Raw genomic sequence first — 17108 nt, forward strand, 5'->3', positions numbered from 1 at the left:
GAGCCTTCTTCCAGTAGCAGCCTCCACACTGAAGAGAGTTGTCAGGGTGTTGCTATATTGTTTTAAATAGATGGACAAAGGTTGGATTTTTAAGTTTCTGCCTGGCCTATTGTGGCTCACGGCTAGCACAATACAACAGACCAGACCAGACCAGTCCACTGATCTCAAGTCTAAAGGAAGAGTTAGACTATTTGGGCATCATTAAAATAAAAGGTTGTCTTCATCTTAGTGTGAAGCACCATGAACCCTTATCAAAGATCTGTCTATTTTATAAAACAATATCAATTCCAAGATTAAATACAAACTTGAATAAATAAAATTTGATGTTTTTAATTATTTTATTCTTTGTCTATTCTTTCTTCCTTCCTCCATTTCCATGTCCTGGGTTTGAATCCTGGCTCTTGGCCTTTTCCTGTTACTTTTCTTTCATACTCTGCCGGAGAAGATCTGCTTATTAACCAAGAACAATGGTTAACATGCTCCAGCAGATTGATTTTCTGAGTGTGTTCAAAGTACAGACTGTAAACTTTACAAAGTTCAAAGCTGCAGTTTCTCAAATTTCTAATGTGGTCTTACAAAACGACCTCACAGAACGCTGAAGATTACCCTTATTGACCAGTAGGGGGCGGTAGATTCCCTGTGTAAAGAACAGGAGTCGTAGAAGATTTATTAGTTGTTTTGCACATATTTGATGAAAGCATAACCTCTGAATACTGGACTGGGAGTACATAGTTTAATAATGTAATAATATTTTAGTAATTTTAGATTACTAAACTATTTTAGATTACGTTTTCCCAATTATCGATGACTAACTTCATGCTAAATGTTTGAGACAGGTGTGAATAGTCATGTTCATAGTTTTATTGATCATTAAGGTTTGTTTATGAATGAGGTTCCAGCTCTTATCAAACTATAGTCAATCTGTTTTCTCTGAGCTGATGTCGCAATAAGTGGATATATACCCAGCAGGTCTTGAGAGAGAAAGCCTGTCAGAAATATAATAAAGCATCTGTTCTAACCTGCCTGTTGGGAGAAGCAAGTGGGAGGAGAATCAATACCTTAACCACTGAAGTGCCTCTTGGCCAATTTTTCTCTAACATTTTTATTATTTTTTTTTCATCTGAGGACAATTTTTTAAAGTGTCTGTTCATAAAGTCATGACTAATTGTAATGCACTTAGTTAACGCTGCTTGTTTTAGTTGTCATGGCAACCTGGATTCTTGCATTCAGTGGTTACAAGGATGAAAACTAAAGGGCAGATACCGAGACTTAAATATTAGACACACACAGGGTTTGGCAACTGTCAGTAATATCTGATAAAAAAAAAAAGTAATTTAGTCTGCTCTTTGCATCTGGGTGCGACTATAAGATGTTGATTGTAACTGATTATGGTTTCTCATATGAAGAACAACTCTTAAGGGAATTTTGTGGGGCATATTTTCTACTCTAAAAAAATTTACTATATGTTTGAATGCATAATGCAAGCAACACTTAGTGGCATCCCTGGTAAAAATAATTAAATATTTTATTACTGCATCAAAATCAAAGCTTTTATTGTAAGTACATGTATTTATTGAATAATAGTTTTGATACAATTATTTGTTCCTCTGACAATTAATTGTAATTGAAGCATTAATTGAAGACTAAAACTGAGTCTTTAGAGCAGCAAACACTTCAGGTGAAGTTTATGACTGCCGTTCTGTAAGGTGGAGGATCTGTGATGTGAATACAGGATACAGTTTGAATTTATTTCATCAGGACAGTGCATATAAATCAACATGAACACAATTAAAACAAACGTGTAAAGTGGTAAAGGAGGCTACAGCCCTAAATGCAGCTGGTTCATTTCCAGGTTCATTTTTCTGTAACGTCCTCAAATGGATTTGCAGCAAGGTGATAAGATTGAACCACAATGCCGCTGTATTAACAACCTTTTTCACAGGCAAAGATTTTCTTCTTTCTTGTGCTATTTGTATTGCAAATATGAATAAGATTTAAACAGGTTCAAAACAAGTTGTTTTTTGCATCATCTCTTTTACCAACAAGCCATTTCCTTGGAGTTTTGGTATGTTAAAGAAAATAAACTGCATAAAAAGTAGGCCAAGATAATTGAATGTATCAAAACAAGGACACAGATACAGAGAAATACATTGTCTTTCAGTTGAGTTTAGTTTTTTTGTGTAACTGCTTGGAAAGGACTGTACAAATTCAAAATTATAGCTTAGCTAATGTCGAACAGTCTGGTATTTCAGTTGATTTGCAGATTGTATGAGTTCATGTTTTGTTTTTTGTTTTTTTACCTCTTAAAGGTCAGTGTAAAGTGACATAACTAATCAAAACTATATCTGAGCATGGCATAAGGAGTGTTCTTCTCATGACTACCTCCAGCAATCAGATTTGGTTTTCCTGGAATCAAAATGAAAAGAATCAAGGAGGGGCTCTAGACATGCACAGCATCAATTTCAGTCTGCTGTGTCAACAAACTGAGAAAATATTCAAGACCTCAAGGCCACCAGCAGAGGACCTCAGAGAGCAACTGAATTCCATTCATGCATTGTTTATACCCGTTGGCATTGGGTGAGAGGTAGGATCCATCCTGGTCAGGTTGCCAGGCCATCACAGGGCAACATGGAGATACACAGGACAAACGAGTCATGCAGTCATAATTTAGAACCAGTTAACCTAACAGCCATGTTTCTGGACTGTGGGAGGAAGCTGCAATACCCAGAAAGACAGTATGCGCTGGGAGAATATGCAAACTGCATGTTGCTAAACCGGGTTCAAATCCCCACAAACTTGAATGACTTAAGAATGAACTTGATATTTTATGTCAAGTTCAGTCAAGGTTGGTCTTTTTTGTTGCTTGGGTCACATTTTATGTCATTTCTGACTAAACTGTCTGATGACTCTGTTGAAAAGCTATTTATAACATCCAAAGTACTACTGTTTTATAAAATATTTGCGTTACTGATCAGGTTGTCAAGCAAAACATTTGGTTATAGTCACAGAGCTTACTGAGGCAGCAGCTCAGGGCTACATAGTTTCAGGGATGGCAAAATACTTTATTTTCTTAATGAATGGAAATCTTGGAAACATTGTATTTCATACGTTTCCAGAGAAAACCTGTAAGCCCATATTCATTTTTGTGTAGATGACAAATATAAGGGTATTTGAAAACAGTGACGCAATATTGTCATCACTAACCAAACACAGGCATGTCGGATAGCTTTAAGTATATGTTCTACACCACCTTCTTTATTTTTTTCAGAGTCCATAATATTGCCATACAGAACTGACATAGTTACTTTGGCATTTGTAGCCACTTTTGTATGGTTGAAAACATTTCTAGAAAGGGTGCCATGTTTATAAGGAACCTATAGGAAAAAACAAATGCAAAGATAAAAACTATTTTTCAGGTGGACAATACATAAATGAATACACGAGTACTATTATACAATTCTCTTATACCTGATTGGCATCTATTAAAATTTGCTTTCCTTAAAGAAACATATGTTGGATATACCCCCAGACTGGTTCTGGCCCAGGGGCCCATATTCTCCTAAATCCAGCCCTGGTGGTGGTTGTAGAAGCACTAACTCTACCCTTTGTTTATGTCATCTGAATTATTTGCTTTATAATCCTATCAAAGCTGTAGTTATCATTACACCTTAATGAAAAAACTTCATCCTTCCATTAAACTTCCTATTTAAAATAACTGGCAACAGCTCTGCTTTAAGAGCCATCTTCTTTGAGAACTTTTTAGTAGCAGTGCTGTGGTCTCAGTAGGCCAAGCTAAAGCCAAGTTCTTGCATGAAAACATTTCTAGTTAAGATGTTTTCTAGGTCGGAGTTTACTTTGTAACACTCACTCGAAATATAAAGTTGTCTTTTTATTATTATTTACTCTATTATTGGCATTATTTTGGTGTTCCTGCTTGTCCACGGTGACGTTGACATTAGCTCAACCATGTTGGTATTTATTCTAATGAGTGTACCTCATCGACCAATCACAGCGCTATTCAGATAATCCTCAGCCAATCGATGGGGAACGCTGTGACTCACCAAATAAGGAGAGACAGCACCAAATAAGGAAACGTATCTCTTTATAAGGAGGGAAGTAGTCCCCGGTTCTGGTATCACTCCGCTCTTAAATGCGGCATTTTGAAGCTAGGCGGTTGTTTTCGCTTCTGGATCAGGGATATATGGAGATTTTAATCAAGTACAAGTGAATAGTGATATATGTGCACGAATCGATAGGTTTGAATCGTTCATTTTTTTAAACGTACAGCGGACTATCTGACTCGGCGGAATCTTTCGTGAGGCGTTCTTCGCGCTTTCCTTTTTGAGAAAGTGCTCGGAGTTTTGGAAATAGAGGAGGAGGGTGAGCCTAACTGAGCCGGGGTTTACGGGTCTTGGGGGCAGCATCAGTTTGTAAAGTTTGTATCGGTTATTTCCTGGACACCGCAATCTGTCATCTGGCCCGGTTTGTTTACATTTACTGGCTCGGACGCGTATGCGCTTTAACAGCCCCTCACGGTTCGACACGCTCCAGCTTCTCTGGCTGGCGTTCAGAGACTCGCTTCTGTGAATATAATGTTACCCAGCCAGGTCGGATCGGCACCATCTGGAAACGGGTCGGCATCGGGCAGGACTGCTACGGGACACGGGCCGGGGATTCGTCCCGTTTTGGTCCGAACGGGTCAAGCCTTACCGGGGGTCGGTGAGAGCGGCGGAGCTGCGGGGCGACAGGGGGAGAGAGAGGCTGCCGGGATGCTGGGGGCAAACGGGCCAGGGGGTTCTAGAGGGGCGAGACCGGGGAACGGGGCCGGGTTGAACCCCCTGCAGACTGCCGTCCAAGGAGGCATTGTGGGGTTAAACACCGGGGTGGTGATGCCCCATGGAGCCCGCTTCGACCCGGATCGGGATAATGCTCCTCTATGCAGCGGCTCGGATAATGATTCGGACTCTGGAGACGAGGATGACCCGGTGGGTTCACTCGGGGACACCAGGAGAGGGGTGAAGCGGGAGAGGGGGGAGATGGAAGGGGCGGCGGCGGGACTGGAGCTGGGAGTACCCCCCGGAGGGTACGGCATGGTGACCGGAGGAGTTGCCGGAGCAAAGCCGGGGAAGAAGACACGTGGGCGGGTAAAAATAAAGATGGAATTTATAGATAACAAGTTGAGACGCTACACCACGTTCAGCAAGAGGAAGACGGGCATTATGAAAAAGGTGAGGTGTTAAAAGTGTTTTATGTTTATTGTCCCAGCCTACCTCTGCAGTGCCTTGCCAATTTTTCCAGGTTTCACACATTTATGTCTACATGCAGTTTATTGGGTTAACGTTATTGAGTGTATAAGTGTAAAGTTGTGGAAAAGTGGAGTGTGTCCCCACCAACTTTTGCATATTTTTGCAAAATCTATGTCTGCACTTTGAGTAGGCCATTTTTGGGTCAATTTCAATTAAGACTAGAGTTAGACATGCATGATGCTTTCCCACCATGTGTTCAGGGTGATGTGCAGTGTCGTTTTTCTGCATGTAGGCCAGAAAGTTCAACTTGGGTCACGTTTCCTGTGTGCCCTACACATCTTTCTCCTACATTGATGGAGTCCCCCACCTGAACTGTGGAACTTTGCAACTCCTCCAGAGTTACTGCTGGCCTTTTGGCTGTTTCTCTGAAGATTGGTTCATTTAGGTGGATGGCCATATATTTGAAGGTTTGCAGTTTTTCCACATTCATCCCCATTTCCGACGGTGGATTGAACAGTGTTTGTGATTTGTCCAACATTCTGAGTATAGTTCTGTAACTCAAACCTGTTTGAAATGGCTCCACATTATCTCTGACTTTATTTTAGGGGTGTCAGAGTAAATTGAATATAAATGAAGGGCTGATTTCATTGGATTTTAACGGTAAAACATTTGGAAAAACATGTTTCTTCCTCCTCACATTTATTCATAACTTTGGGTTGTCACAGAAAATCCCAATGAAACACAATGAGGTTTGTAGTTGTAATATGACAAAATGAAAAATCTGATAAAGAAGGAATGGTTAAAGTTATAATAAAGAGTAAATTCAAGTGTTTATTCAGAGCAGCAGATTAGTCCATTTCTTGTGACAAAACAGTTGTACCACAATGTGACTCAGTGGGTGCAAGGAAGTCCGAGCAAAGGGCTGTAAATAGATTTGAGCCAATGACAGTTCTATTTGTGACCAAGCCTCACCCCCCCCCCCCAACTAACCCACACACAGACTCTCAGATTTCCAAATATCCTGACGCACTCATTCATACACAGGTTCCCAGACAGCACACCTTTGCAGTCTCATTAAGAAGGCCTGCGTCTTCTGCAAAGAAGCCCCTTTCAGCTGCATCCGTGCACAGACTGTTGCCTCCGCCACCGCAAAGCAGGGCCATGTGGCAGCGAGCAGCAGTAGTTTTCATGTGCCAACAGCTGAATAAACCCGAGGGGAAACAGATCAGAGGATGGTCAGAGAGCGCTCACAGTGGAGTCTGTGCATGCGGCATGACTCCACATCCTCCTGCAGGCTTCTAGTCTGTCTTTTTTTTGCTTTCGGTTTTGTGAGCTCAGAGTGACAGGTGACACTGAAGATCTGAAGATGACAATTTCCTCTTCATCCTAATCTTCAAAGCCTGTGTTGATGCCTATCAAGCAGTAGTGTTTGGAGAGCTTTGCAAAGCAATCACCTATTTGCTAGAAATTCACCAATCGCCGATACCGATACTTGTGGATTTAAACATTTTTTTTGTTGGTTTTGTTTTGTTTTTTGTTTTGTTTTGATTTTTTCTTTTTTGGACACAAAACAGAAAACATGTGTTCCTCTGTTAAAGAACAGACATAGTAGTTCTGAACTCTGCCAAAAGTGAAAGCAGTAAAAGACATTAACCCTATTTATTGCATTAAAACACATATTCCTGACCTATTTATCAGATTAAAAAAATAAGCTCAACAAAAACACTTAAAGTACTTAAAGTGGATGCTTTTTTATGAACTAAAATCTATGGGAGTTCTTTGGTTAAAATGCAGCTCATGACTGAGAGGAAAAATTCTGATTTTTCAGTATTTGACCCACCGATCTGAGCAGATTGAGGGAAAATGTCAGATTTTGATCTGGAGATGATCCTTTGTTATGTCTCAAAAAAACAAAACAAAAAAAAAAACACAAAATTTGCAGATTAAAAAAAAATCTAAGATATTCAAAGGAAAGTGCAGCTTGGAGAGCTGAAATACCTGGGTGCAATTGGGTGGCGTTTGCAAAGCAGCCAATCCAAGAACATCGTTTATTTTCCTTGGCGCTGATTGGCTGTGTCAGAGGAGTGTATATTTGGTTTTTTAATGATTTAAATAAGCAGTTCTAAGCGTTTTTCTTGAATGGAGACTTGAGTATTGCTGAATTTCAGCTAATCTGGGGGTCCACTGTATTTTATTTGGCTACGACTCAGATCTGGCCCAAGTTATAAGCAATCTAAGCAGCTGCTTAGTGCTTCATATCCAGCAGGAGGCACCCAGGAGCATTAGAAATGTCACACGAGTTGGATTTACTGTAGTAAACTTCCTTTATTTAGAGTTCAAATTAGTTGTAGTCATTCAAAATGAAACTTTTTAAAATGACCTTTAAAAAAGTCAGTTTTCTACTCTGTGGATATTTTTTTGCTTGTGTTAAAATATTTAGATGTTGAAGAGATTCATGTTTTGCATGTGGTATTTCCACATTGTACTTTTCTCTATTCTACAGAAGTCAGAATAAACTATTGTAAAGATGTCTGTGTTAGTAATGTATTTATTGAATATGGATGATTAAAAAGGGGGTAATAGTTGGTTTGAGGGGACTGAAGCAGCTTGTCAAGTTTTTATTAGGGCCCCATAACTCCATTTAAAGTTAATTATTGTGGAACTATGTCTGTAGTTATTTCACTGTAAAAGGAGTGATTAACACCTTTATTAAAGACTAAAATAAACACTTAGTTAAATGTTTTGAGGCGCGTGCATGGTTCACTCTCTTCTGAATTTCTTTTGGTTTTTAATGTTTTTTTGTTTTTTTTTCCCAGACTGTTGTCGTGGAAACTGAAGTGTCTTTATGTAGGCTCTTGGCAACATGAACACTATTTGACACAACGTGGGGAGGGATGTTTTTATTTTTTTAAGCAGTTGCCCACACTAATGCCAGCCATGACAGAAATTGACAGGTGGGTGGAGTGGGTAGATTTATAGTAGTTTGGTCTCTAACAAGGAGGAGCTCTGTTTTCGCTTTTGAAGGATGCAGAGAGCACAGGTCGACCCACATCTTCCCTTCCCTTTGCTTTACGTGCTTTAGCTTTTATACATGGAGACGCGCCGCTTGGTAACTTTACTCAAGGTTTTGTTTTATACTGTTGCATTATTAGAGAATCGTTGCTGGCAGGGATTCAGCCAGTTTTACTTTGATATTTCTCAGTAAAATTAAGTCTAACACACTTTCTCCACCTGTGCTGTCCTTGATTACATAAATTTGAAATATTATAAATATAAAAGTCTCAGTACAAATCTATCTGTTCTATGAAGGCCTAGGAGGTTTGTCAGAGGACTTAAAGTGCATCATAAAAACCAAGCAAGACAGTGGAAGGTGTAGAGAAAGTTGTCAAAGTTTCTACAAGTTATTTAGTAAACACACGAGTCATGACTTGTGGAAAGAAGGCACTTTGTTCAGAGGAGGCAAAAATGAAACGCGCTCCTCCTCATGGTGCAACATAGCGGTGGCACTTTCATGCTGTGGGGATTTTCCTCCTCTTCAGAAGGATCTGGAATGTTGCCCAGAGTTGATAAGAGTGATATATTGAGCTAAATCAAGAGCAATTCTTAGCAAAAGCCAATAAGAGGCTTACAAATGAAGCGACAGAACAACTCTAAGCACACAGCCAGAGCTGTAAAGGAATGGTTTTCTAGAGTTGGGCCACTCATGGTGGCAGCATGTTGGAGTAGATCTGTTACTTTAGTTCTTATGTGTTGACTTTTGTTCATCATTTAGTTTTTTCTTTTTGGTTTAGGCATGTTTGGACAATTATTCTCCCTGGTTTTGGATGGTGTGCAGCTGGAAGGATTTTTGCTCTTTTTCACTTTTGGACAGTTGTTATGATAAGTTACCGTGGGAGCAGCGTCAAAATCAAATTGGGTGGATTACTAGAGTTAGCCAACTGATTGCGTCATCCAGGACGTGTTATATCGACTCTGCTGCCATGAGATTGAGCTGTTGGCATTCCATGAAAGTCACAAGGCTGTAATACAGCAACATGCTTCAGTCAGAGGCTACTTAAGATTTGTTGCAAGACTGACTGCTACTGGACATCCTTCCTGCCAGTCGGATCAATTTGAAGATACTTGGATCTTTAAATTATAAGTTCTTTTCTAGGGTAAATAAAGTATCTTTGAATTCATTTCAATTTAGATCAAAGCATATTTGTTTGCTCAAATGGTCTTGTCAAAGTCTAGACCTAAATGCAGTTGAGAAACTGTGACAAAACCTTATAAGTTGATGTTGAAAGGTGCTTCGATCCAATTGGAGCTAATTTGCAGCAAAGAGTGGACACTATGTCATAGTTTAAAAATTATCCCAGCTGCTCTGAATGAATGTTGCTTTGTCTGTAGGTTTTTTTTTTTTTTTTTAAAAAAGACAAGTGATTCAGGAACATTTTAGGAACTGATCTGCAGGCACAATTCATTCACTTTTCTGAAGATTTCAACCAGCAGGATGAGTAATTTTCTCCGGACTCATTTTGTTGAGTTGGAAAACGTGCATCGTCCTTAGTGTTCCTTTGTTTTAAGAAGCTATGAAGACAAATTACTGGTGCTAATGGATGTTTTCATTACTTGATTACCTTGCTGTTCCTGGAAGCATAGCTGTACAAAACTGTATAATAAGCAAATAATGACCAAATCCTGTCAGCTCAGTGAGAGACGCCAAAACGTTAATTGTTTTAATTAAATTAGGGGTTTATTATGAAAAATGTCATTAGTGGGTTTTATCAAAACTTTGTCCATAAGCCCCGTCTTGTACTGGAACATACTGTGGTGATCCTGGTAGATTTTAAGGAAACCTTTCTCGTTGTCTGTTTAGGATTTAGTCATGATGCTTTTAGTTCTTGGTTTTGACAGTGATCTGTTTTTTTTGTCATTTCCTGATAAGTCAGGAACTTATGTGATGCAAATTGCCTGTTTTATTAATGTCTGGTGTTGTTGCTAGAATAAATTAACATTTTCTGTTCTGCTTTTCCTGAAAGTGTGAATAGCTGCTGTTAACTTCTGAGAGGCTTCATTTTAATGTTTGTCACTTTTACAGAAGCAAGTTAATTAACCTGGACCTGGTCTGGTCTAATCGGTCAGCTAAGCTGTCAAATGGTTTAAGGCGGACCAGAAGAGGTCTATTAAACTAGAATCTGAGAAATACTTCAGTAAGGACCTGAAATTGGACGAGAGTCAGGAACAGGTTTCTGAAAGTTTAGTCCTGTTCAGGTATGAGTCTGAGATGAGGATGTAGGCTGCTCCGAAGTTTAACATTGAAGCACAGCAAACCAAAATGACTCCTATTAGTTTATCTGGCTTTATGTCCTTTGGTCAACCCACCACTTTGTCTAACCTTTTGTCCATCCACTGGTTTGTCTGCTTGTCCGTTATCTAGTTTGTCCATCTTTCCATCTACCCATCGGTTTGCCCACCCATTTATCTAACTATGTGTCCGTCCAGCCAACAACTCAACTATTTTACCAACTTCCTGACAGAGTTTTTTGTCTGTCCATCAAACAGTTTATGTAACCATGTTTTCATCAGTTTGTCTGAACAAACTGTTGGATCAACATGAATTAACTTGCTCAACTGGGACCTGACTGCTCATCAGTTTTTTGTTCAACTGTCTGTGAATTTGTTTGTCCATCTGTCCGGTTTGTCTGTCCATCCTTGTGTTTGTCTGACCACACACCTTTTGAGTTTGTCCAACTTCCCGTCAAGGTTTCTAACGAACAGCACGTTCTTTTCTTCAACCACAGTGATGGTCAGTGATAGTCTACATTCACTTTAATAGTCTGTTAAAAGGGACTGAGGTACTCTTGCTCTGGAAGTATCATGCTTTTTGAAATCTTTTTGAACTCTGACACTCAGTCTGTCATTTTTGGTTTTGGATGTTTGTTCAACTCACAGCTTCTAAAGGCAGACGGTAGAGAACAGTAAGGGGAGCTGTGCGGTTTTGTTTGAGTAATCACTGATCGACATGATGTACAAGGAGGCCGAGCGTGAAAGAGATGAGATGTGGTTTATTACAGCTCAATAAAACCCTTTCATTTGAATGCGATTCGTCTCTTCGCTCTGTCTGACAGCGGACTGCACTCCAGCGTACAATGGCTCGTCTGTCGTCTTGTTCTGACTGTGGTTTGCGTGCCAAGGTGGTGGTAATGACACCGTTCCTTGACAGCCCCAGTGGCATCCTCCACATACCTGATGAGTCTTTTAGATTGAAAGACGTTCTCACTCTGAGCCCAGCTTTAGGAGGCCGGAGTAACATTTCGATGCTCCCTGTCCGTAGAGCCAACGTGTGAACATGATGCAGATAAGGCAGCAGAATCTACCTCTGTTTAAAGAATGGTTCCTCAGTCATCTGGAGTGCTAATATTCCCCCCACTGCTTTTGCAAACAAGCCCTTTGCTGTCTCACATCTATATCACACTCTCTATTCTGGGAGTCTTATCTTCAGCTTCGCGGAATACGTCACAGTTCACTACAGAGGTATTTATAAATTGCACTGGGCTTTTTATTTCTGTTTTTCCACTAGTTCATATTGGGAATTTTTTATATTCCCTTCACTGCTGAGAATAATTCATCAAAAGGAAGTCCAAATTTGGTGAGCTATATATATATTATGTCTTACTGTTCCTGATTTATCTCTCCCCAGGCCTATGAACTCTCGACCCTGACGGGAACCCAGGTTCTCCTGCTGGTGGCCAGCGAAACGGGTCATGTCTATACTTTCGCCACCCGGAAACTCCAGCCTATGATCACAAGCGAAACGGGCAAAGCCCTGATCCAGACATGCCTTAACTCGCCGGACTCTCCGCCGCGCTCCGACCCCTCCATGGACCAGCGCATGAGTGCCACGGGCTTCGAGGAGACAGACCTCACCTACCAGGTGTCGGAGTCGGAGAGCATGGGCGACACGAAGGTAAAAACTCAGAACTCGAGTGCTTCTGATTCAGTGCACGTCTCTCTGTCTGCTCTCTCTTTGAGAGATGAATTAAACAGTTAAGGCATTGTAGAGAGTGACTGATGAATATTGTAAGAAACGTCTCTGCAAGAGGACATAAATCAAGCTGACTACCAGCTGTGGAGGATAGAAGTTAAAATGTAAACAGTTTTAAGCTTTCTCCTGCTTCGTGAAAGGTTTTTGCTTTGGCCTTGTTGTTATCGTACCTTCCATAAGAATTCATCTTTTCCTTCATCTTGTCCCAATAAATGATGCATAAAAGTAAAAAACATAATTGATTATTTTACAAATAAAAACACTACAGTAGCAAACTGTAGCTCAAAAGTAGACTTGTCACAATAAAAAAAAAAATTTGATGGAAGGTAAACAGTCGCCGAAATTATTGCAATGATAATATTGTTGTTTGGGACCATTTTCCAGTAATATATTGATAATGGCATAATAATGCAAGCTCACACGCTCAATGACCAATAAACTTTAATTTTGTAAAGAACTCTTTAAACCTGGAACTGGAAGATATTTTAAATGGCCAAAATAAAACACAACAACCAGAAACAACAAATAAATCGAAATTAAAAACAACACAACTTTTTTTTCACTTCTGATACCGATACAGCTATATGAGGTTCGGTATCTACCGATAACGATCCCATACAGAACAACAGTGCTGAATTGACATAAAAAAAATTTTTTAACACTGAGATAACGGGACTGACTAACAAATTTATTTGACAACTGGACCAGTACAGCACACCTACATGCACCAAATGCTTCACAAGCTTGGTCAAACATGTAAAAAAAACACAACTTTAATTTATTCAGTCAGGTCAGTGAGGAGTATAACATCCAATGTAAAATAAATGACAAAGAAACTGAAACTGACAAAAACTAAAGATTGGCTACGTTGGTCAAACGTATAAAAATAAACTGCAACAAACATTCTTTCACACGGTTCATTATATTTAGTAATTCTAAATATAATTTAAAATAAATGATAAAGTATGACATCACTCAGAGCACAAAGAATAGCATTAGACTAAATATATCTGCCCTTATGCATTGCACATTGTTACTGCTACCCAACTAGAATTTTTTTGCAGGTATTAATTGGTGCAGCTCTAACTTTAACTCTTGCTCCATTTCTGCAGTTTTGCCATGTTCTTCCCATTCTCAGATACTATATTTATGCTTCATGGGATGTTTAAAAGATGTTTAGAATATCGATTTGTAATCTGATCTTTCTTTAACCTTCTCTCTGACCTGTCTGCTGTGTTTCTTGATCTTCATGATTCTGTTTGCTCACTAATGTTCACTAACCAGCCTCAGAGGCTTTGGCAGAACAGCTGCATTTATGCTGAGATTACATTACACTAACAAAAGCCTTCAACCATCCTCTTCACTGTAACTCACTGCATGTCATATAACCCTAATGAATAAAATTTGTTCTTGTGAGATGTTCCAAAATCTCCACTTTCACCTCCAAACCATTTTTATGAAGCCGAGAAAAAAAGTATCTGTAGTTCCTTGTAGGGTTGCAGACTGAAGATGAAGTCAGACGCGGAGATTTAAAGAATTAACCACCGTATGTGAAGGGGATAGGCTTTAACTCATTGCCTCTGTGACCTCTCCTCACCCAGAAAAAAAACACTCCTCCTAAAGATAAATCCCAGCAGGTCTGGGCTGTGTTAGGATAAGAAGGAAAGAACTGCGTTTCTTCTTTTCAGAACATTTTCAGCCTTTAAACTTAATCTGAGCATATCAACATATTAAAACTTCACCCCGTCTTGCTAATTTTAATTTTTTTTTACATTTTAGTTAAGTCAAAACAGACAATTCAACATTTTATTTGGATTTGAATGGTTGGATTTTATTTGGTGAGTGAAAACACACTTTCACATTTTCAATTTGATGCTATTTTCTGTTGCAACAAATCCCGTTAACTTTAATACCTTTACATGATAAATATGAACAAGTTTACCATTTGAATGTACATAAAGTTAAAAATGAATCTTCAAAAGTCTTGATCAGCAGTAAAAAATGTATGCGCTACGTCCTTTTTTTTTTTTTTTTTCTTTTTTTTCCTGATTGTACCTTTTGTGCAATCGCGTGCTGGAAGCCCATATTCCCTTCACTATTTGCACAGCTCAAGTGTGCACCTTTTTGAAGACAAATGCTTGCAGGCCCCCTTTGCCCACTCACTGTTTTCGCAGGGCGCCAGCTAATGCGTACCAGACTCTCGTCAGGGATGGGAGCTCAACCTTTGCATGTTAATCCACTCTCATGCCCACTCCGCTCATTGATAAAAATTAGATTCTGCCTCTGTTGCCATATATGGTATGGTTTCCCTGCCTGCACTCTTGGCTGAGGCCCCTCACATTCCTTATAAGCTGCAGCTGTCTTTGGAGTCCTGTGATTTCGACCCTCCGCTGCACTCCACCCTCTCCACCCCCACCTCTAAGCCCCCCTCACGTTTGGCGATACGGCAGGGAGCTTCGGCTGCAGATGGGAGCGAGTGGGCTAAAGACGCCTCACCAGTGCCGGCCGTCCATTTAGGCGGCTGGCAGGGGATGCTGCCGCTGGTGGCCCATCTCACCTCTGCAGCCATGCCTGCGGGAGAGCATTATGACTCCTGTGAGCCGTCACACAGGAGATTTACGTGTGGTTCGGGGCGGTTATGGCTGAGACCGGGCAGGTGGACACCATTTTTTTGAGGAATGGTTTCAGTGCAGTGGGTCCGCCGTATGGTTGCTGCCGTATGAGCGTCTGGACTCTGTCCATCATGAGAGCGGCGTGTCATGCATACAGACCAAGCTAGTCTAAACAGTTCAGTTTGCAGAGGCTGGTGGGGGAAGTGGAGAACCTTTGGGAGGGAGAGAAGAAAAAAAGCAGGTTTATGAGTTAAGTGGACATGATTTAGTGCTGGGATGACGAAAACGATGTTGCTTGTGGTGTTTCTTGTTAGAACTTTGGGAAGGTTTTTAAGAAAGAAACCAGCTGTAAGGCAGCAGACATCCATCCCCCAACTGCCAGTCAGCTGGCTGAAAAAAGCGGCTATCAGTTTTCTTTGCATAGAACAAATTAGGGCTGCAAGTAAAGATTATTAATGGGTTAATGTATTGATTATACTGATGATTAATCTCAGGAAACTGGCACATTTTTGTAGATTTTTTATTTCCCCCTTTTTTGTACAATATTAGAAATACATTATGTTGCAAATAAATTTACTTTTTTTATGAGAATAAACATTTTTTTGCCTAAAATGCATTTCTTTAGTTGATGCTTGTTCATTTAGAGCAAAAAATATTTCTAACAATATGTCAAAGCGCAACTCTTTCTGCTTGACTTTACAATAATGCAATGTAGAGCTGATCTCTCAATGATTATTTTAAATTACTAATTAATAATTGGATAGCAAAAAGTTGTTATAGCATTTGGACCAGCTGAAGCTAAAACCATGCCACTTGATGAGTTTTGGGTGGAACAGATTTACAGTTTTTTTTTTTAATCTTAACTAAAAAATATTAAATAAATATAACTATATATATATATATATGTATATATATATATATATATATATATATATATATAAATTTCTGCTTAATTACTGCTCTGAATATGTTGTTCTGCAGTTAACAATTAATTGTTACTAAATGACTGTTTCAATGATTAATGTAATTAATTTTTTCTGTCCTATAATAAATAAAAATGAGATGTACGTCTGTTATACACTGCAGCGATCTACGTTTATTGCAAAGTTTTTAAAACTGACATACCTATACTTGATAGGCTGTAATGCTACTTGATAGGCAATGGCCTGGCATTTGGAAATCAGCCAATCCAGGAACTGCTTGGCTACTATATCATTTTGTCTTACCAGCCCAATTCTAGTGTAGAAAACCAAAAGAGCACCATTTGTCACTTCTCATCTTGCCATGTCTTAAAGTTTTACTTGAAAAGCTACTCGTAGTGACTGACTCCTAGAGCAGATAGCTTGACTAATAAACTAGTTAACACCAACTTCTTTTTATTTTTTACTCCATAAAAAGCTGAATTTCAAGAATGGCAAAAAATTCTGTACATTAAGTACTTAAACTATTGTTTGTGTATAAAACTAACCTTTTGTTTTAAACAATAAAATAAACAAATTGAATCATGGTATACATTTTTGTTTCATCCTCCGCCTAAGCAGAGACTTGGACCAAGACTTCCCTCTTCCCAGCCACTTGGGCCAGCATCTCTGGGGGAATCCTAAGGCGTTCCCAGGAACATTGTTTCATTTTTAGTTTTACATTTTTGTGCAAATGCTATTTTTACTTAAGGTTATGCTACAGTGAAGTCCTCATTCTGGCCCATGGTTACAGGAGAATATGTTAACACATCTTTATCTGTTCGGTGTCTGGTTCTCCAGCACTTTGCATTTCAGACTGGAAGCAAAGTAAACCAGCTCTTCCAACAAGATGCTTATTACATCTTGTACCGATTCTAGTAGGTGATTTTTATCTTCATAGAAAACAGAATTGGACATTTTCCTCTTGTTTTCCTGAACAATAAAAAACAAAAAGGTATATTTCCCAGCTGTTCCCTTTTAATACTGACTGGTACAGCAGTGTTGTTGGTTATTAGTTTTCAGCTTCTTTTTGTGTCAACTTACAGAAGTATAATGTTTGTAGTCGTAGAAAGTCATGGTGGAAGTTGCTCTGGGAGAAAAAAGACAAGTTTCAAGTTGATCTTCTGGTCAAAAATCAGCTTTTTAGCTTTGCGTATCAAAAATATCCATAAATTCTCCATTCAACTGGCAAAGGCTTTGGTCACTCCAGACCTTTCTGTACCATCTCATTAGGAGGCTGAAAACTGTACAGTGTGTTGTTGGA

General features: G+C 39.4%; 1 protein-coding gene across 2 annotated transcripts in view; it reads left to right on the forward strand.

The window, feature by feature from the left end:
* The first annotated feature begins 4303 nt into the window (after positions 1 to 4303).
* Positions 4304 to 17108, forward strand: part of srfb (serum response factor b) — a 30577-nt gene continuing 17772 nt past the window's right edge. Inside the window, exons 1-2 of one of the 2 annotated variants that reach the window (XM_015009794.2) lie at positions 4304 to 5228; positions 11929 to 12195. In XM_015009794.2, coding sequence (XP_014865280.2) covers positions 4593 to 5228; positions 11929 to 12195 — 903 coding nt within the window. In that variant the 5' untranslated portion in view covers positions 4304 to 4592. The remainder of the gene's footprint in view (positions 5229 to 11928; positions 12196 to 17108) is intronic. The other variant, XM_015009795.2, reaches the window with a different exon arrangement.

Source organism: Poecilia mexicana, unplaced genomic scaffold (genome assembly GCF_051168715.1).
Source record: "Poecilia mexicana isolate PSO_F unplaced genomic scaffold, ASM5116871v1 scaffold_15, whole genome shotgun sequence".
In the NCBI taxonomy this organism is placed as follows: Eukaryota; Metazoa; Chordata; class Actinopteri; order Cyprinodontiformes; family Poeciliidae; genus Poecilia; species Poecilia mexicana.